Consider the following 20485-nt stretch of genomic DNA (forward strand, 5'->3'; position numbering starts at 1 on the left):
TTCCCCTTTCTCTTTCAGCATTACAGGCTTTGCCTACCCTGTTTGAGCCTTTGCACACTCTTGCATTACCACTTTCTTTTGGATATTGAGGAGGTAGGAGACAGGTGAGGTACACACTTTCCAACAGAATTTCAGTAGTGGACTAAATAAATAATGAAAATTTATTTGCTCACTGAAAATTCTCAGCTCCAGAAGCAATAGCCTGACTGTGGAGGCAGGGAGTAAAGTCTGACTCTATATAAAACACAGGTCTCCCCAGGATGTGCTGTGGGCCAAAAGCTCAGCCTTCCTGCTGAGACTGGAGATGTTTCTGTTAACCACAAGCCTTGCTTCTCCTACAGATAACTCTGTTTCCTTAGCTACAGGCTGGTATCTATTCAGTAGTGAGGGTTTAACTGAAAATGGGTATAATCAGCATGGGGATGTTTTGCTTACGCTTTTGCCCAAACTGTTTTATAACCCAATGTGTCACCAGTGTGCTGCTCAGGCTTTTCCACAGGATGCCTCTTTTTATTCTTTGCTTTTCTAAGCCTCTCTAAGCTTTTCTGGATAGGTCATTACAATGCCATCATTCCATGCCATCAGTGCCAGTGGGATGTGATTGAGTATCTGCAGGGAGGGCTCCGAGCAGGGCCCAGGCTCTGCTCCGGGGCCCAGCAATGGCACCAGAGCACCGGGCAGGGCCTGAGCCCAGCAATTGCCCTGCCCAGGAGGCAGAACTGCTGCCCTGGGCAGTGCCCAGCCCTGAGCAGATTGGCCACAGAGGCTCTGGGCTCTCCTCCCTGGGGCTGTTGCAGAGCTGTGTGCACACAGTGCTGTGCCTGTGCTCCGGGATGGCCCTGCTGGAGCAGGGAGGTGCCACCAGGTGCCCTCTGTGCTCCCTGCAGCCTGAGCCATCCTGGGATCCTGTGATGATAACCAGTACTGGTGGTTCTCTGGACACAGCTCCCAGCTGGATGCATCCTTGGCTGCAAACTTCACGCTCCCACTTGTTTTTTACACAGTTGCTTATTTCTACCTGGTCTTGCTGGTAAAGTGTTAAAAGCAGTTGGACTCTGAGGAGGCTCAGGGTGTCTTTATCACTCCACAACTCCCTGACAGGAGGGGGCAGCCGGGGGGGTCGGGCTCTGCTCCCAGGGAACAGGGACAGGACAAGGGGAAATGGCCTCAGGCTGGGCCAGGGGAGGCTCAGCTTGGACAGCAGCAGGAATTTCTGCATGGAAAGGGTGCTCAGGCCTTGGCAGGGGCTGCCCAGGGAGCTTTGGAGTGCCCATGCCTGGAGGTGTCCAAGGAAGGGCTGGAGGTGGCACTCAGTGCTCTGGGCTGGGGACAAGGTGGGCATCGGGCACAGCTTGGACTCCATGGGCTGGGAGGGCTTTTCCAGCCTCAGGGATCCTGGGATTCTGTGGTTCAATGATCTATGTGTGTCCCTTCCAACTCAAGAGATTCTATGATTCTACGGAAAACCCCACACACTCCACGCTGCCAACCCCTGCAGTGCCACCTGCAATCCCTTCTCAACATCACTACCTTACTTTGAGTGCAATCCAACTGCTTTTAGCAAAAAAAGAGCCAAAAACAGCTGTGAAAGACCCTTCTTGGCTTTGGTCACCCATGTTGGAGGACAAAGCAAGTTCTGAGGGGAGCTGCGGCTCCCAGCAGTGTTCCTGGCTGGGGATGAATTTCTGCCATGAAAAAGCAACAAGGAAGAGAGTGTACTGACTTTTTACAAATCTAACTAAGACAGAGCTTCTCTAATGATGGAGATACGCACATCATAGCTGAAGTTTTCACAGAGCTCTGAGAAACAGAGATAGCTTTAATGTTTACTTCCACATCCCACTTGCCCTGTTCCCAGCACGGCCTAGGTCCTGGATTTTGGTTGAAGTGGTCTTAATATCTAGCTAATATAAATGCTAATTAGATTAATTTGATGAATAAAACATGGTAGGGATTTGTTAGCAAGTTTCTACTATTGCTTTATGTCAACAGGTAGATTTCTACAACACAGCTCCAAGGGACAGAAGCACGTTCTGTTTCCAGTTGAACACGGTGCACTTTTTGTAATAGTAAACCTTAGAGTTGATAATACATTGCACAACTGCAGAGAAAAAAAGAAGAGCAATTTTAAATTTTTCAGATCTAGCACATCTTGGACACTGACCACCAAGAAAAAGGTTAGGTTGTCCTGAGCCCATCTGCTTCACAGGGTTTATAGACAGAGAAAGACAACGTACCTTGTCTCTGCCTCTCTTTCCCTACTGCAGTCGATCCAGTTATTCTGCCTATACAGAGGAATTAAACTCCTGTCTGAGTGTGTATTGACTTTTTTGTTTTTACTGAGCTCCGTGAAGCCAGTGAGGCTCCATAGAGGCAAAGCAGATGCAAAAATAGGTCAGACAGCTCATGGCTCCCCTCAGGGCTCCCGCCAGCGCCTCGCCTGCACACGAGTGACTGGAGAAGCCGAGAGGGGTCGGGTGAAGCTGTGATGGAGTGGGTGAAGCCGTGAGGGGACTGGAGAAGCCGCGAGAAGCAGTGCTGAGGCGGGCGAAGCCGTGCTGGGGCGGGCGAAGCCGTGAAGGGGCGGGCACAGCCGTGAGGGGACGGGCGGAGCCGGGCTGGGGCGGTCCCTGGGGCGGTCGAAGCCGTGAAGAGGAGGCCACGCTCCGCCTCTTCCTGCGGCAGCCGCGCAGTGGCAGCCATGGCGCCTCGCAGGGAAGCCGCTCTCCTCATGCTGCTCCTCGTCCTGCCGCCGGCGAGTGCGGGGCTGAGCGGCTACTTCGGCACCAAGTCCCGCTACGAGGAGGTGAACCCGCACCTGGTGCGCGACCCGCTGTCGCTGGGTCCCGAGGCGGGCGGGTCGCTGCCCGCCTCCTGCGCCCCGCTGCAGCTCCGCGCCGTGCTCCGGCACGGCACCCGCTACCCCACGGCCGGACAGGTCCGCCGGCTGGGCGAGCTGCACGCCAGGCTGCTCCGCCGGCCCGCGGGGACCGCCGCCTGCCCCACTGCCGCCGCCCTGGCCGCCTGGCCCATGTGGTACGAGGAGAGCCTGGACGGGCGGCTGGCGCCGCAGGGCCGGCGCGACATGGAGCAGCTGGCCCGGCGCTTGGCCGCCCGCTTCCCCGCGCTCTTCGCCGCCCGCCGCCGCCTGGCGCTGGCCAGCAGCTCCAAGCACCGCTGTCTGCAGAGCGGGGCGGCCTTCCGCCGCGGGCTCGGGCCCACCCTCGACTTCGGCGGCGACGGTGAGTGCGCGACACCGCGACACCCCCCCTCCCTTCCCTGGGGGGAATTCCCGTGCCTTCCCTGAGGGAGCCTCCAGTGCTCGCTGGGAGGCTGGGGGAGTCCCACAGTCTACCTGAGGGATTCGAGTTCCTTCCCTGCAGGTCCTGCACCCTCCGGGTGGGAGCCTCGTGATCTCTCTGAGGGACTGGGAGAGTCTCACACCTGCCCTGAGAAAGCCCCCTTTGTTTGCTTAGGGGCTGCAGAAGCCTCGTGAGGTGTTCCACACCCTCCCTGAGGGACTCCTGTGTCCTCCCTGAGGGACTGGGGCAGCCCCCGGCCTTCCCTAAGGGATTCCCAGCTCTCTTAAAGGGGATGGGGGTGCCTGAGGGATTCCTCTGCTCTCAAAGAGGGGCTGGCAGAGTCCCGCGCCCACTCTGAGGGAGCTCTATTCCTCCCTGAGGGCCTGGGAGAGCCTTGATCTCCCCCAGGGGCTGGGGTACTCCTATGCCCTTCATGAGTGGCTGGGGGAGTCCCATATCCCCATATCCTCCCTGAGGGAGCTCCTGATGCTCCCAGAGGGGCTGGGGGTGCCCGCTGCCCTCCCTGTGGCTGAGAGAAGCCGTGAGAGCAGTCCCCCATGCCCAGGTTGAGGGGGACCCTGTGTCCCTGGGGGAACACAGCTGTACAGTGGTAGGCAGACTGTCCCTTGGAGGGTGTCGTGGTGGCCACATGCTGGTACCCCTGGGGATGGTGGTGCTCCCCCTGATGCCCACGTTTGCTTTCAGAGGTGGAGGTTGAAGTGAACGACTCCCTGATGCGGTTCTTTGATCACTGCGCCAAGTTTGTGGCCCTGGTGGAGGAGAATGACGCGGCCATGTGCCAGGTGAACGCCTTCAAAGAGGGGCCCGAGATGAAGAAGGTCCTGGAGAAGGTCGCCAGTGCCTTGTGTTTGCCGGTGGAGGAGCTAAATGCAGGTAAGGAATTCCTCTTACAGGTGGCTTTGGCTCCAGGCCTGGCCGAGAACAACTTCCAAGACATGTAGTTATGCAGAGTAGGTAATTTAAAGTGTCTGTGAATTGGAGTTGCAGTCTCTAATTAAGTGCATGGGACTGTAAGTCTGTGTTGGTGTTGCAGTAATGAATGATTGTTGGTTAGTGGTCAGAAGAAAAAGATGCTTGAAAACATCTTTCCTGTAGATGAAATCAGCTTTACCTGGTTTTGGAGGGATTTGAGTGCTTTAATTTTGCTTTCTGGAGCAGGTGTAGCTTTTGTGGAACCTGTTACAGCTCAAGCAAATATATGACCTCAGGAGAAGCAGTCCTGTGTGTCTGTGTTGTAACTCGCTAGTCCAGAAGTGCTGGGGTTCCCTCTGTGGTCAAGTGGTGGGGAAACCCCCCCAAAATAAGTGCTGCTGTTGGGATTGCAGCTCACGCTCAGCTGCTGATGTGGAGGGGGAGTTATCCAAGACCTCATACCTTCCCTGTGTGGCTGCACCAGCAGCTGACACCTATAACACATCAGAAGGTGGGCAGCATTTAACGTGAAGTGCTCTTGTTTTCCCCTTGTAATGATTAACGTGAAGAGCTTGCAGCCCAAAATCTGGATTTTGTGCAATAATTCTGTTAAACTGCATATTTTTGGTGCTTGGCCTTTGTCCTGCCAATTACCTATTGGATTTCGTTGTTTGCATTGCCAAACAGTAATTGCAGTCCATTTTAGAGGTAAATTGAGAGGAGGTTGCTGCTTGTGTAGCAGTGGTTTATCTCTTGCTTGTTTGTTGGATTAATTGCAGATCTTGTTCAAGTGGCTTTTCTCACCTGCTCATACGAGCTGGCTATAAAAAATGTGACCTCCCCATGGTGTTCACTCTTCAGTGAAGAAGATGCCAAGGTACGTGGGACTTGGAGTAGCCTGGTCTGGTGGAAAGTGTCCCTGCCTGTGGCAGGGGGTTTGGAATGAGATGATCTTAAGTGGCCTTCCAACCCAAACCATTCTATAATGTGTGTTTTTCACATGATAGAATCACATGATAAAATCCACTCCAGGGTACATCAAATGAGGTCTTCTAGGGCCTCTGAGACTCTGTTTGGTTTTGAGGACTATTAGATCTCTAAACCAGATAAATGCCTGTTAATAAAACCCAGTAGAACCCAGATTAATGAGAGAAATGTTTGTTCATCTTCTTTCAAAATTGTTTGGTGTAACTTTTGATGTTCAGTAAGGCTCCTCCAAGGCTCGTAAGGAAATTTGCAGCCCTGGGAAAAGAGGAGACCTTTGCCTAGGTAGGTGTTTGGCTACAGGGTGGGCAGTTAGGAGTAAGTGGTGTCCTCTCTATAAGAGAATCAGGATCACCATGGGCATCTGCTGAGACCTGCCCTGTTCAGTGTCCTTATAAATAACTCAGCAGGGAGGTGGGAAAAGCCTTTGATGCCAGGAGTTGTCAGGAAAGGAACAAAGAACAAGGAGAGCACCGTGTGCTCTTGAATAATTCTAAGGCACAGTTCTGTCTGAGATGTGTGCACATCTCTGGAACGTGAAACCAGAGAAGCTGAGCTAAAGATGTGGGATGGATTCTATGGGAAGAATGATGAGCCAAAGACAAAATCAGAAGTGCTAAAAAAGTAGTGGATAATGGTTGTCTTGTGATGTGCAGCACCTCACCTGACCGTGAGCATAGCCAGATGCTGAATTTGGTGGCTCTTTGGTCTGATCTGTTGTCTGGTTTTATGCTGAAGTGGTTTCAACTGGAGCCTTGATGTTTGGGGTTGTGTCATTGCTTCAGGCTGTGGGCTTTTTGTTTTCCCTTGGTGCAATAATAAAAACCTGTGAGCTCTGATTTTAGGTGCTGGAATACCTGAATGACCTGAAGCAATACTGGAAGAGAGGATATGGCTATGACATCAACAGTCGCTCCAGCTGCATTTTATTCCAAGATATCTTCCAGCATTTGGACAAAGCAGTGGAAGAGAGCAAAAGGTAAATCAAACGGCTTCAGTGCTTTGGTACGAGCTTTCTGTGATCAATCCTGAGCTGGATTTCATGTGAATAGGAGTTCAGTACTTAACTTCCAAACCTGGCAATATTAGGAGAGCTGGAGCTTGAATTTTAACAGGGAGAAATACAATTTTTACTGGAGCAGTGTTACTTTAAAGAGTATGTTTTGTTACTTTCATTGATGCTTTTGTGCTCAGCTGAAGTATTTCCATCTTTTAACTTGCTGATCCACACAGGCCTTCGGGGGACAGCCAACCACTGTTTGATAGTGGTATTCTCTTCCTGCACAGTTTGAGAGGAGACATTGAGTTAAAACAATTAGCTTTTTTTGTTTAAAATGTCCTTGTTAAATGTTTTTTGCTTAAATGTTAATTTACAACCTGCGTGCACTTTCCGTATGTAAACTGAGCGGTTACAAATTCATAGTTAATAATCAGTCACATTAATTAATAACTTAGCAGGTTAGCATGGAAATTTTATAGAAGTACAGGATATCAAGGATAGGGCCATAAGATTGTATAATGGAATGGAGTGATCCATTTTGCTCCCTTTTGATGCTGTTTCCTCTTTGAGCAGTGACAGCCTTGCAGTCCTTAACGTTAGCCAGCTGTGTGTCTCAACTGCGTATAAAACATCCCTGTAAGTTTAATGATAACAGTTAAAAAAAACCCCGAAAGCTGTAGTTGGAAGGAGGAGGTACAGATGGAGGTTTCTGATTTATTTGGAGCTGAATCAGCAGTTGCTAAATTGAGAGGTGGGAAGAGCAGGTGTCAGAGGCAGAGCTCCCAAAAACCGTGGGAACTCCGTGTCTTTCAGCATTGGCTGTGGAAGTTCAGTTGCAATCCCTGGGGCTCTCGTGTTGTTTTGCCATCACAGAGGGAAGCAGGCAGTTAGTGTAAAGGATCAGGACCCTAAATCTTGCAAATTTCCAAGCTGGATGCGAGCAGTGTTCAGGATGAGCGTCATCCTAAACAGGAACCGGAGAGCTGAGGTAGCCGAGTGCCACAGGAATGTGTTACTCCCTTCCACAACGGAAGGTGGCAGTCGTAAAGCACTGGAGACCTGGGAATAAACTGGGTTGGGTAACCTGGAGAGGATGTGGGAATCTACCAGGGCCACTGTCTTGGAACAGCTTGTCCCTCTTGGAATCTAGGGAGCGGAGGTGCAGCTAATCCTGTTTCGTCTAGGGAGAGAGAGATTTATCTCTTTCATCTATGGAGAGGGACATCCTGGGGCAGTGTACGAGTACAAAGGAAAACAAGAAAACATACAGATAAAAAGATATGCCAGTCTCTTCTTTCTCTGTGTGGTGATGATCAACTTCAAGGCAACAAGTTAAATATTTTTGCAGCATTTTCAGAAAATGAACTTTTGTGATGATGAAATGTCTTTCAGTGGAATGTTGTTTCAATTTAATGGTGTTTAGCATTGATTTATAACTGACTGCTTGCTCTAAAAACCTAAGAGCAAGAAATTTACTTCCAGGGCATTACCTTTGCTCCATGATCTCTTTTCTTTTCGGAAAGCTTAGATTGGGCTATCCAGAATTAGAAAGGGAAGCACTTCTGTTCTGGGAAGAAGCTGAAGGATCTGGATTGTCTGTTCTGCTCCAGACTTGGCAGTGGAGAGCAGTGTTGGCAAAGCTGTGTTTTTGTAGCACACTTTATGCATTTATGTTCAATAGCTTTGTTCTGTTTTCATTCCCAGTTACAGTGAAATTAAAAAGAGAAAACCTGTTTCTTCCATGAGGTGGTTGTTGCCCTTGCAATCTGCCCGCCAAACTTAGTTGCCTTATAAAAGCTTGTTTTATTTCTTTGGTGGAAAACCCCTCCTGCTGATTAGTCTATCCTTAAGAATATGATGAAGGTGGTAATAAATACCTCTTGCTAATTAGTCCCACCTTCAACTTGCAGTGCAGAATTTCAGATGTTTGAGGATCTTTCATCATGTGAATTCCAGTATAACTCTGTGGTTTAAACTAGCAATAGTCTCTTCTGGGTAGGTCTTGCTGTACAGCAAGATGGTGTTAAAAGCTGTAAAAGGGATTTTCACTCTGTGATTGCTTTTGGCAACTGCCCCATCCAGAGAGCTGGTGGAAAGGCGGAATTTCTATTCAGGAACTTGGGTCTGATGTAGGATTTGCCAGAGTTGTACTAATGACCACCTTCTGTTAGCACAGTGCATGGGCCCTGTTCTTCTGCACCCCAGTAGCAATGAAGTATCAGTGTCTAGTAAAGGTTAATTCTTTAGTAGAAACCAGCCCAGTGGACCTTTCAGGACCACCACATTCCTCCATACCTCTTTTCCAGTCTGGAAGGAAGTGTCATGATCACATTTCTAGGGAGAAGCTGGGGGCTGGGACTCTCTTTCTTCCATACAAATTTTCTTAGTTACAAAAATATGATGAAATGTATCACAAGAGATGTATATGAAATGAAACCATTTTCGCTTAGGAGATAAACTTTGGTTAAAAGTTTCACTTGTTCCATATCAAACCCATATGATTTGCTGTGCTGAAATGGCATACTTGGGCAGTCTTCACAATTATAAAGTGTTTTATGGACTAAGAATTGTGGTTTTTTCCAAGTCTGCCTGCTAGGGATAGAAAATAGCCAGAGAAGCTAGTGGAGAATTACTTTTCACTGCTGATTTTCCCAGCAGTTTAATGAACATTATTCTGCCCACAGAAACTCAGTGTGTTGATGAGAAATCCAGGTCTTTTGGAACTTAATGCAATATGAAGCTGCTCATCTGATTTTAAAAACCTTTGCAGCTGCACACTTGGGCACACTTTAAGCATATTCACTAAAGCTGTTTTAGACTCCTTTTTTTTTCCTTCTAGCTTCAAGTATTTAACATTAATATTTCCTGCTGGCGAAAGAATATGGAATACCTGTTACTGCTTGTACTGTCCAAAGGGGTTACCATAAGGCTCTGGAAACTGGGAGGGTGCTTTGTGCAGCCATCTCAGTATTTACAGTGTGTATTGATAATACCAGCCTAGCTGCCCATATGCATTGCAGACTATTTGGTGGTGGTTTCCTCTGAGAGGGTAAATGGGTCCAAGGTATTAAAAAAGAAAGATTTATTTGAATTTGAATATGGTTCCAGATGAAGGGAAGGTGATCTTTGTGAGTTATACCACAAAGCTGTACAGTAAACAGGCTAATTTGGCAGTGACCAATACTAGTTTATTGGTAGCTTTTATTGTTCCATGTAATTTGCCTTCCTCTTTGCAGGTCACTTCCCAACACAATTGGTAACCTTTCAGGAGTCATTTACCACTGTGCCCTAATTGCTCCTTCCAAATCTGTGACTCAGTACAAAGGAATATAATGGGTGATCTAAAACCACTCTGCAGTTCAAAACTCTTTTTATTGTATGTACAAAGGGAACGAAGCAAAAAGCTTCTATGCATGCAGTAGCAATGAAATAATTAGATTGAAAATCCCCTTTTGCTCAGGTTCAAAATGTTCAGTCAGTTTGTTTATTAAAACCCCTTCACTGCTGCTGGGGTGACTTTGATTAATAAACAGCCAATGTCTCAGTCAGCAGCTCTGTATCATAGTATATGGTTGGCTTTGATTGCTCCATCTTTCAAAGGTAGGACTTCTGACAAGATTATTTAAAGGTCTGCTGTGACCTGCAGCTCCTTACAGATTTTCATCAGCGCTGGTGAAGAAAGGACAAGTTTTGCTTGACCTCAGGATCCAGGCAACAGCTTTCACCCTGTGCAAACTGTTTGGTAGTTAGGAAGAGAAATGCAGATGGAAGAGGATGGCTTTGGAGAAGGGTTCTGGAGAAATCCAGGAGAGGGGTGCTGGGGACAGCCCAGACACTGACAGTTTTGATTCTCTCATCCCTTAAAAGGAATTTATTTGTGAGTAGATCTAATACTGTCAGCTCGGTTCTGGATTTTCCCAGGTTGACCAGGCTGGCTTGCATGTGCCTGGTTGCCCCAGGAAAGGTTTAGGAATACTGAAGGCTTGTGGGGGTGCTGGTGCATCTCCCTTGGGGCAGTGGAGCCTTTGGAGGGTTTGGCAATCCCAATCCCAATGTATCTTTCCATTTGCTCCCCTTGAGCGCTGCCATCCAGACGGGGACATTCCTTATGGGGGTTGCTGCTTTTCGGCAGGGCACTGTTTCCTTCCTGACTATCGTTTCTTGCCATGCCATCTCACTAATGCTCTAATAGGATTAATGTTGTCGCCACTTCCCTCGGGGTAGCTGTACAATAAATCCCCCCTGTCCAGGGCTGTTCCCCCAGGATGGGCATTTTCTGGCAGATAATATGAACCTGAAGCCTGTGCAAATTGGTTCCCTGGGAGCCTGACCTCCCTGTTGGGAATGACAAAGGGCCATCCAAGAGGTGAAGTTCTCCACAGATCCTTGTGGCACACTCAGCAGCATCTCTGTGTCTGCTTTTCTGAAGTGTGTGTATTTGCTGACTTCTCTCAGAGAGCTGGGCAGCCCAGGGGATCTCCCTGGGGAATGTGGCTGTTCATCTGTCTGCCCAGAACTAGAGATTTAAAGTTTCTTGTGCCTTTCAGGCTCCCCAGCATGTCCTTAATCTCACATTAATTAGTTACTACATGCTTGCTCAGGATTGATCTGAAAAAGTATCTCAGCAACTTTTATAGAGTCATACCCTTTTATGTGAGAGTGAAAAACCCAAATGAAACAGTACCTAGGCAAGTAACAGGCAAATGAACTGGTCTGACCAGTGTCCACCTTGGGCAGGAAGGGTTTGCCAAGTGGCATGGCCCTCTTGGTTTGTGATGGATCAACATTGAGCATCAGCCTGGTGCTCCTGCAAATCTCTGAGGTTTGAAACAATGGGAGAGGTGGGATCAGCCAGGAAAGAGCCTTTGGAAGTGCAGCAGCTCTGCAGTGAAACACAAGGAAGCCTAATTAGCTCCGAGTGATTAAGTGTTGCAGGATGAGATAAGAGCCTTTTAATCAGGGTTTTTAATGAGTTTTGTGTAGTCCAGTCAGCTTTTCAAGTCTGCTTTTGTCATGAGTGAGCTTGTTCCTTGTTGCAACAGAAGAAAAATTTTATCTTGTCAGTATTAGTGGTGGCATTTTGTTGTGTTGGCGCTGATTCTGGGAATAATTGGCTGTCTTCTCCTCTACTATTCATGGTGAAAATTTTGACATATAAGGACTTAATACTATTTGACAGATATTTTTTTTTAACTTTTTTTTATTCTTCTTCCCACTGATGATAATCCTCTGAGCATCACCACTATTAAATACTACTGCTGCCCTGAGTTCCACCACTGCATTCCCTGATCTCTGCTGCTTCCTGGTATGTTTAGGGTTTGTCCAGCTTTTTTTTTTTTTTTCCCAATAAATCACAGAGGGAGGAGAGAAGGATCCCATAGTTGAAAACAGGTTTTGGAGTCCTGTGACCTGGCTTTTTTATTAGGGAGGAAAGGGATAGCATGTAGTCTAAGCATGCTTGTTAAACAGGTGTTAAAGCTTATCTTCTTTGCAGTTGTTGGAGGGATTTTTACATGAGGTTTGAAGGTTGGCCAGTTGAGCTTTGCAGCAGGAAGTGTTTCTTCTTATCCCACTATTTCCTGGGGTTTGGGTTATTTCTAGCTGAAAGACCAATCAGTGCTTAGGAAATAAATTTTGGTTAAAAGAAAGCTCACTTTTTCCATATGGAGAATGAACTATCAGTAGTCCTGGGAAGAGTAGGAATGATCTGCTCTTGAGGATGGGTGAGCTGATGCAGAAGATTGAGTTAAACCCAAATCTTCTGAGATGCAGGAGAACTAGAATTTGCCTGGATAATAAATCCCACATCTGTGCTTCTCCACAATGTTTTTTTTTCCCCATGGTGAGACTTGGCTTCTGGCTTGTGCTACTGAATTGTTCAGTACTTTCTTCATTTTCATCTGTAGGAAGATTTATTTAAAAGGTGTAAAAAAAAAAAAAAATTCTGTAAAGCCCCAGTGTGGGCAGCTCAGGAGGTGGCACATCTCTCCAAGGAACCCTGCTTGTGCTCTGCCTACTGAGAGCCCCTTCAGCTCATTTGAAAGTGCCCCATGAGATGAATATGAAACCAATCCCTTCCAAACAAGCTCCTCATATTTTATGGCAGAGTTTTATGCACAGTCCCTTCATCTCCCTTCAAAGATGGGAATGAGGCTTACTCGGTGGGCTTTCCCAAGCCATATACTAGTAAATAAAAGGGAGAGGAAAAGTGGATTGAAATATCATTAGCAATTACCAGAGTATGATGTTGAGAACTTTGATGCTTCCAACAAGATGCTGACTCATTGATCAACTGTGAGGCAAATTGAGTGGCAACATCAAGCCTGCCACTTAATATTTTATTAGCCTGTGCTACTGTTTATCAGTGTTTTGTTGCTTGTTCTGGCTTTATCAGAAATGCCAGGGGCAGTGGTAACCTTTGCCTGTGTGTATTCTCTGAAGAGCTAATTTGTCATCCTTTTCCCCACAATCAAAAATACTGCTTTTGAACCTTGATGGCCATTTTGATTGTCATTGCTGGATGATAGGAAACCACATCTGAGCTGGAGTCCTGACCCTGGAGACTGAACAGGGAGTGCTGGAGCAGTCTGGGAAATTGCCAGTATCACCAGGCATGCTGTGTTAAAAAGGCTGTGGAGAACTCAGGATTGTGTCGTATCAGGAAACAGTTTTAATCCTCATTAAACTAATCCAGTGGGATAGCTCTGAGTGGGAGAGGTTTGTTTTGCCTCCCAAGGCTGTTTGGCCTGTTGGCATGAGGACTTCACGAGACTAAAGCAGGTGAAGAAAAACTCAATTCAGACTGAGAATGAGTATCTTGTTTAGTCCTTCTTTTGTCACTTCTTCCCTTGTTCTTAAAAACTTGCCTGTGCTATAATTTTTTTCCTGCTTTGCAAACATATGTCTCGCTGGTTTTTTTTATGATTCAGTTTTTGCTATATCTTTTGTGATTTCCTTCCATTTCAACATTCCTACTTAGCTGAAAAGTAAAGCCAAACTTTGCTTAAAGCCAGCATTGATAGCCAGAATGTTAATTTTTTTTTTTTTTGTCTTAGCATTTCTGAGGCCTTTTTGGAGTGGTGGGATGTGAAATCCATTCCCTGTGGAGTCAGTAATGCCTGTGTAGGGTTGTTTTGGAGATTCTAGCAGCATATTTCCATTTCCAGCTTCCTTCTTAGTTAACAAAACACCGACCACCATGCAGCTGGGACGACATGAAAGTACAAATATTTAAATAAGGGAAAAATTTAAAAAGCAGCTCTGGGAGAGAATCAGAATTCCAGGCCAGTCTTGTAGAAATAATGCTCGAGACTAGTACTGTTGAGCACCTTGATACACCTGGGAAGTGTTAGGATGGCCCTCAAAAAGGAAAGCATTCCTCTTGGAGCTCTTGGCAGGGATCAGCAAATACTAAATAAGGTGATCTGGTAGCCACAGTCATGACTTCCAAACATCTTTCTCAACAGGTTTCCTTATCTAAAGAAGTCAAGCAGATGGGGTTAAGGCGGAATGTCCTTACACAGGGGAAAAAAATTGATGGAATTACAAGAAATGGAGGGTAGGGACAGCGGATCAATTTTCCCTAGCAGAGATAGAGCTGGAGCAATCTGACCCGCTCGGAATGTTGTAAATGACGCAGGAAAAAGAGGTGACAAGTTCAGTGGCATTGCAAATGTGGCGGTTTTAATCAAGATAAATAAGATGAAGTGTTTATACTGGGAAGATTGTGAAAGGGCCCGGTGAGACTGACTGGGCTGGAAAACTGCAGAGCTGTCAAGTAATCCACGTGAGGGAAAAACAATCTTCTTATCACCTGTTGGATTGAATCTGGGAGAACTCAAACTCAGGAGCTGAGTTACGAGGTTGTTGCAGCTGTCCAGAAATAACTCAAACTTCAGACGTATGGGGTTTGGAGCAGCCTGATCTATGGAAGGTGTCCCTGACCCCCCCTGGCAGGGGGTTGGAATGAGATGATCTTTAAGGTTCCTTCCAATCCAAACCATTCTGTGATTCCATGTTGGATATCAGGAATTAAGTAGAGAGTCCATGGGTATAGCACAAATTTATGATGTAGCTTATGGTTCTTGAGTATTGTGCATTCTAATACTCTGATCTAAAGGGATATAGCTCATGTGGAAAATTGTGGAAGGACTAAGGTAGGATTTCTCAGCTTGGGAAGAACACTGCTGCAAAGCTGTGAGTAGAACAAAGAGGATTAGATGGGACTTGGCATCTACAAATAAAAAAAAATGAAGATCAGTGCATGGAGCTGTGCAACTCCTTGCCACAGGATGTTGTGTATGCTGGAAACTCACGTGGATTTAAGGAGGGATTTGGCAAAGGAATGATTCATTACCTAGAAGCCACCTCTGGCCCAGGAGACTTCTGAGCTGCAGATTGCAGGAGATCAAAGGAATGGCCTTCTGTCTCCTTCCATAGACATCTGTGTCTTGCTGCTGTGACAGGAGGATGTGAATGTGTCCTAAAACCTAAAAATACTTCCCTGCAGGTGTGTGTGGACAGGAAGGATACACATCAACTGCTCAAATGGACAAGAGAGGGAAGGGAGGAGAAAGGGGTTCAAGGATCCAAAAGCTTTACGATTTTAAAATGAGTGAAGGGGTCATAAATAGCAAGGGGAGAACATGGGCAGGAACACTGATTTTGGAGGAGCTGGAAGAGTGTGGTGAATGTAAAGCTCTTGGTGCAGCAAAGGCATAGGTGGAAAAACAATATAATGTCCTCCATAGAGAACCTTTCTGTGGTTTGAGTGCTGCTTCTTTTGAACGGAAAACAGAGGCAGGATTTGGATATATTTTTCAAGGGATGTTTTGCCTAAGGGGAGAGTCTGAGGAGTGGAGTCAGAAGGGCTCAGGCTCACCAGGAGCACGGTACAAGGTGTGTGTCAGACTCCAAAAACACCATGGCTACACTGAGCTGGTAGGGCCCATCCTGGCCCAGCACTGAATTCCTGCTGAGCTGATCAAAGTTCCAGTCCACAGGCAAGTCTCCCAGTTAACCATTTTTCCATTGCTTTGGGTTGGAGGGGGGGAAATGCCTCCTTTTGAGACCAATCAAGATGTGTCTCCTGAAAGCTAAACCTGTATTTACCTGTGCTAGATCAAGTGACCTGGGCCACTTGGAAATGGTCCCCAAAAGCCATCATCCTTCCCTGGAGCAAGGGTCAGATTTTCCTTTTGGCTGGTGCTTCCTGGCACAGCAAGCCAGCTCTTATCTCCCCTTTGGCTGAGCAGTGTGTAACCTTTTGTTACATAAAACCTTTTGTTAAATAAACTGTCCTCATTCATGCTACGAGTCAGTGGCTTGATTTACTGACCTGTTGCTGAGGGAGCATTATCTCCTTCTGGACTGCTTGGTGTCCTCAGGAACTAGCAATAGCAGTATTCCTGCTGGTCACTTGGACTGGTAAACTGGGGAGGGACAACTGTTCTTGTGCATCACTGGATCACTGTCTTCAGACTAAATTTGATAAACGCTGCTGATGATTTGAAGGAGACTCTCTCACATCCAGTGAGGGGCTTGAGCTCTGTTCCCTGCCCTGGACACGCTCCAGCCCCTCCAGGGCTCTCTGGCTGGGAAGGCCCAGAACTGGACACAGCCCTCGAGGTCCCTCAGCAGGGCCAGCACAGGGGACGGGCCCTGCCCTGGGCCTGTGGCCACCCCATGGCTGGCACAGCCCAGCAGCCATTGGCCTCGTGCCCCCCTGGCACAGCACCCCCAGGGCCTTTCCTGATGGGCCCTTTCCAGCCCCTCTGCCCCAGCCTGGAGCTGCAGGGCTTGGGATGACCCCAGGGCAGGACTCAGCACTTGTTCTTGCTGAATCTCACTGCATTGGCCTGGGATCAATACCTGGACAAAGTTCAGGAAGCTGCATTTAAAATGTCTGTACCAGACTGAAATTCCCAAAGAGGTTTTGGTCAGGAGTAACACAAGTTCAAGGTGTCCTTTGGCCGTGGCTGCTGGCAGCTGTGCAATGTGTTGCTGTTTTGTTTTAAAGCACAGGCTCTTGCTCATCCCTTCACCTTCTTTTCTTTTGTAGCTCCAAACCCATTTCTTCACCTTTGATTGTCCAAGTTGGGCACGCAGAGACCCTCCAGCCCCTGCTTGCCCTGATGGGTTACTTCAAAGATGACGAGCCTCTCCTGGCCAACAACTACGCCCGGCACACGCAGCGGAAATTCCGCAGCGGCCGCATCGTGCCTTACGCAGCCAACCTGGTGCTCGTGCTCTACCACTGCGACCACGTGAACGCCTCCCAGGAGGAGTACCAGGTGCAGCTGCTGCTCAATGAGAAACTGCTGTCCTTCCATCACTCCAACGAGACCATCTCCACCTACGCAGACCTCAAGGACTACTACAAGGACATCCTGGAAAACTGCCACTTCAAAGAGGAGTGCGAATTGCCCAAAGTCAACATCACTGCTGTGGATGAGCTGTGAGGGAGCGAACAGAGCGGGCGTTCTTCAAGTTGGTCTGGGTTCAGTTCCACAGGCGTTGGGAACAAGCACTTTGGATGATTTGCTGCTGCTGTGTTGACTTTCTAACCTTGCAGATTTGGGAGGCTGTCTCAGCTCAGTGCACGGGTTCTCTGTTGCATAAGCAGAGCTGCAAAAACAACTGCTGTCACAGGGAAGTTGTAACAAATGTGTGATGCAAGACACAAGTACCTGTGTGTTTATATGTACTAATAAGCTGATTTCATTGGTCAGTGCTGTTATGAATGGGCCATAGATGGATTTAAGAGCTGGGGCAGCTTCTATTTTATTGGATCTGAAGGTGGTTGGATTGATTCAGTACTGCTTTGCACTGCCTGTGTTCCTAGCTGCTGTTTTCCTGTGCCACGCATGAAATACTTCAAACCTTTTTTTGATCCTTTTCCCAAGCTTCTAGAAGGGAGAGGGTACGTAGCTCTTCTCTACAGCTGCACAACTTCTGCCTGGACAGCAGCATTTCTATTTTGGGCATTTTAAAGCAGAGGAGTTCCTGCATGCATCACCTGCTTGAAAAGGGGCAAGGAATTAAAAGTCTTTCAGTCATCCTCAACCCATCCTGCATAGCATGTTAGTCTCTGGGGTAAGTAAATTATCTTTCAAAAGAAGTAGGAGAAAAAGAGAAAATAGTGAGGGTGTGGAAAGTCACCACTGTTCTTTAAGGTGCTTTGGGACATGCAGCAGTTGTTCTCTAAGTGCTCTGGGGCATCCTTTCACTAACACCATCCATTTCTGGTGTTATTTGGGCCGGGGCATTCAGGTTAGGCTGTGAACATCTTGGTCCTGGCCAGGTGCTGACAGTTTTCCTACCAGCTCTGGCTGGAAAACACCTCTGATGTCTCCAGCCCCCTGCTTGAAATGGAATTGTTGATGACTCTAAATCCAGGTTTTTGAACTGTATAAAGACTGGGCTGAGACTTTACTTTTGCTAACTTTAAGGTACCAAACAAGCTGCCCCTTATGTAGGCCTTACACATTTGATGTGCCACTTTGCTTTTGAAATGTAGCTGGTTTTAAAGAGGTGAATGGCATAGAAGGGCTGGTGATCTTTTAAAGCAACTGCACTTTAAGTAGGTTCCCTTATTCCTGAAAGCTGGAAAGTATTTTAGAGCTCTGCAGCGTGACGGGAAAAGGAAAACTGCAGATAACTGACGAGAAATGTCTGAATTAACTGAGATTAAAAATTCCTTCATCACCTGCAAGGGAATGGCTGTTTGACCAAGTTGCCCCAAAGCAGATGAGGGTATGGATTTATGGTGCTGGTAGCTCTTGAAGTGTGTGTGCACTCTCACCCTCTAATGAGTGTTCAGAGCTCACCCTGTAAAGTGGGGTCTAATTTGCTGTGTTTTCTGGGCAGGAGGTGGAGGGTTGGAATAAGTGATTACCACAGCATAGCCTGCAGCAGTTGAGGGTATAAATGTCTATAGTGTACCTGGTAAGTCCTTTTTGTAGGCTCGCCCCCAGAAATGGGAACTTCACTGCTACAAAAACAGGAGAAAGCAAGCCAAACTCCAAGTTGAGGAGTTACACTTACCGTATGATTTTTTTTAAAAAGAATTTTTCTGAGGATTCAGCCTTTTGTCACTTTTTTCTTAATACGCCTTGTATAAAAGCACTTCAGGTTTACATACCTGTAAGTTAAGGAGCAACTGAACACCTGCTTTTTGCTGTTGTTCTCTGAGTTAAGGGCATTTCCCTACCTGTGGTTGTGGGGCTGTGTTTCATTAGTGCACTCCTTGCTGCAGGGACCAAGAGATCACTGAAGATACCGACTCAAATATTTCGGCACTTGCCCGTGTTAAATCTGCAGCTCTTTCTGAAGCTGGGGAAATGGTTAGGGAGGAGTTCAGTGCTGCAACAACCAGAGGAATATAGGTCAGGATAATTGTCAGCCCCTGCATATGACTACTGCTCAATCACCTTTACATGTCTCCTTTTTCACATGATCCTGCCTTGAGACTAAGTCAACTGATGGTGATGGTTGTGACAGATCCCAGTTAGGAACTTTATTGCAACATTTGAGTCAGGCTACAGAGAAATGAGCCTTTGTTCAAAGGCAGTCAAGTTTGGAAATAGCAGATACAAGAGTGAGAAAATCCACCTTTAAACAAATATTTTTTTCTGTGAGTCAGTAATGATTCATGAGGAGGGATGAAAGCCTGACTATGGGAGATGAATGGAGGATTCTGTTGTCAGTTCAGCAAGACTGATTTTAAGACATATTTGTTAAAAGATACAGCCTTCTTCCTTATGGAGGGATGAATACATTGCACTTGACTGCTTTTTTGATTGTGTGCTGGATGAGGTGCAGGAACCAAAAAATTCCTTGTATTGTGGAGTACCCTTTGTGCATTAGCAGGTTGACTGTATGTTTAAATTCTGTGGGGGATTCCTCAGAGCCTGTACCCTCATACTCCCCGTGTAACAGATCTCTCTTCAGTGGCTGTCAGCAATTAACTGGAAAGGAAAATGCGCTGTTGGGGCTCTGATCTGTGTTTAGAGGATGCTCTGACTCACTCCTTTGGCAGAATTAGAGGCTCAGTGTGGAAATTTTGCACCATTGTAGCACTATAGAAGTGTTGGGACGTGTAAGTACTCCAGGCACTTACTCTGGTTCTGAGCACTGGGGAGGTGACTTCACTCGGATCCTTTTATCTAATAAACATAGACATTTGTTTAGATACTTAAAAAAAGGAACCTAAAATGCATCAAAATACTTCTCCAAAGTTGGACACTAGCTCAGTATGCAGTGTTTGGTCAGGCTGCCACATCTCCTGGCAGTGCACATTCCCACATCCTGCAAAAGTCCTGCAAGACAAATAATGCTTTCTCCTCCTTCCTGTGGCTCTGGAGGCCTCATCTCAGCGGTCTGTCAAGGACTCTCTTTGCAACCATTCTGAAACTGGAAGCTTTCACTGATGGAAGATACCAACAGTGTTCTCAGATGCTGGCCTTCGATACATGTGAAGTACATTTTAATTTGTTAAATGATTAATCTTTCTGGCAAGTGAATTTTTTCTGTCTAGTAAGAGCTGCTGCTGTTCTGGTTAGTGTGGAGCTGTCAAATGCAGATTTGTAATGATCTGGTACTAACTGGATGAATTTGGAGAACTTGTGGATTTTTAGTGCTGTGAAATAAAACTGCACACTTTATTCATCTCTGTTTTCTGAGCAGCAATAAGGACATGGTCTTTGGTATCATGGTTGTGTTTTGCTTCAAAATACACTTGGGAGGTTGCTGTTACTTGTGTTGGTGTCTGATTATTTTAAGGCATCAGATTTCTCAGTGGTTAATAGAAAATGCCTTAATTAGGTTTTTACTCTCACATTTTGAGGGGACTAAAGGTTTGCTCTTGTTTCCAGGAACCCCGATATAAAAAGCAGCAACAATCTTCTGACAAGGTTTTTGTAGATGCAGAAGGGGTGTGGTGGCGGGGATGGCGTCAGATTAAGGGCTGTTTTTGCATTTTCTGTGAAGATGTATTAGTCTGTAAGACAGCTGGAAATGGAAAACAATAAAGGATGTCTTGTCTGAAACAGGGGAAAAGCCCCCCCGACTGTACAGTCACAGGCAAAGGAGTGAAATTAAGTCACCACATAGAGGCTTTGGGGGAGGAACATGATCACCACCATCCATCTCCTCCTCTCCCTGTTTTCTGGGTCTGTAATGCATTAAAGAGTTTTTTCTTGTGTAACTTTTCAAAAGGAAGTTAGTATTAACAGGTGCTGCTGAGGCAGGACTAATGGCTTATCTT

At 46.7% G+C, this 20485-nt stretch overlaps 1 protein-coding gene across 1 annotated transcript; it reads left to right on the forward strand.

The window, feature by feature from the left end:
• Positions 1-2665: 2665 nt before the first annotated feature.
• On the forward strand, positions 2666-19974 carry MINPP1 (multiple inositol-polyphosphate phosphatase 1). Its single transcript, XM_069018855.1, has 5 exons — positions 2666-3242; positions 4008-4196; positions 5015-5112; positions 6065-6198; positions 16280-19974. Exons 1-5 carry the CDS (start codon positions 2702-2704, stop codon positions 16677-16679), a joined length of 1362 nt encoding a protein of 453 aa, XP_068874956.1. The 5' UTR covers positions 2666-2701; the 3' UTR covers positions 16680-19974.
• Positions 19975-20485: the final 511 nt, after the last annotated feature.

Source organism: Aphelocoma coerulescens, chromosome 6 (assembly GCF_041296385.1).
Source record: "Aphelocoma coerulescens isolate FSJ_1873_10779 chromosome 6, UR_Acoe_1.0, whole genome shotgun sequence".
Classification (NCBI taxonomy): domain Eukaryota; kingdom Metazoa; phylum Chordata; class Aves; order Passeriformes; family Corvidae; genus Aphelocoma; species Aphelocoma coerulescens.

What these genes read in the sequence shown, in the direction of transcription:
- MINPP1 (XM_069018855.1), top strand. Translation starts at nt 2,702, where the DNA reads ATGGCGCCTCGCAGGGAAGCCGCTCTCCTCATGCTGCTCCTCGTCCTG. An exon ending in CCTCGACTTCGGCGGCGACG is followed by an intron (nt 3,243 to 4,007) that starts GTGAGTGCGCGA and finishes GTTTGCTTTCAG; the next exon opens with AGGTGGAGGTTGAAGTGAAC. An exon ending in GCAGTGGAAGAGAGCAAAAG is followed by an intron (nt 6,199 to 16,279) that starts GTAAATCAAACG and finishes TTTCTTTTGTAG; the next exon opens with CTCCAAACCCATTTCTTCAC.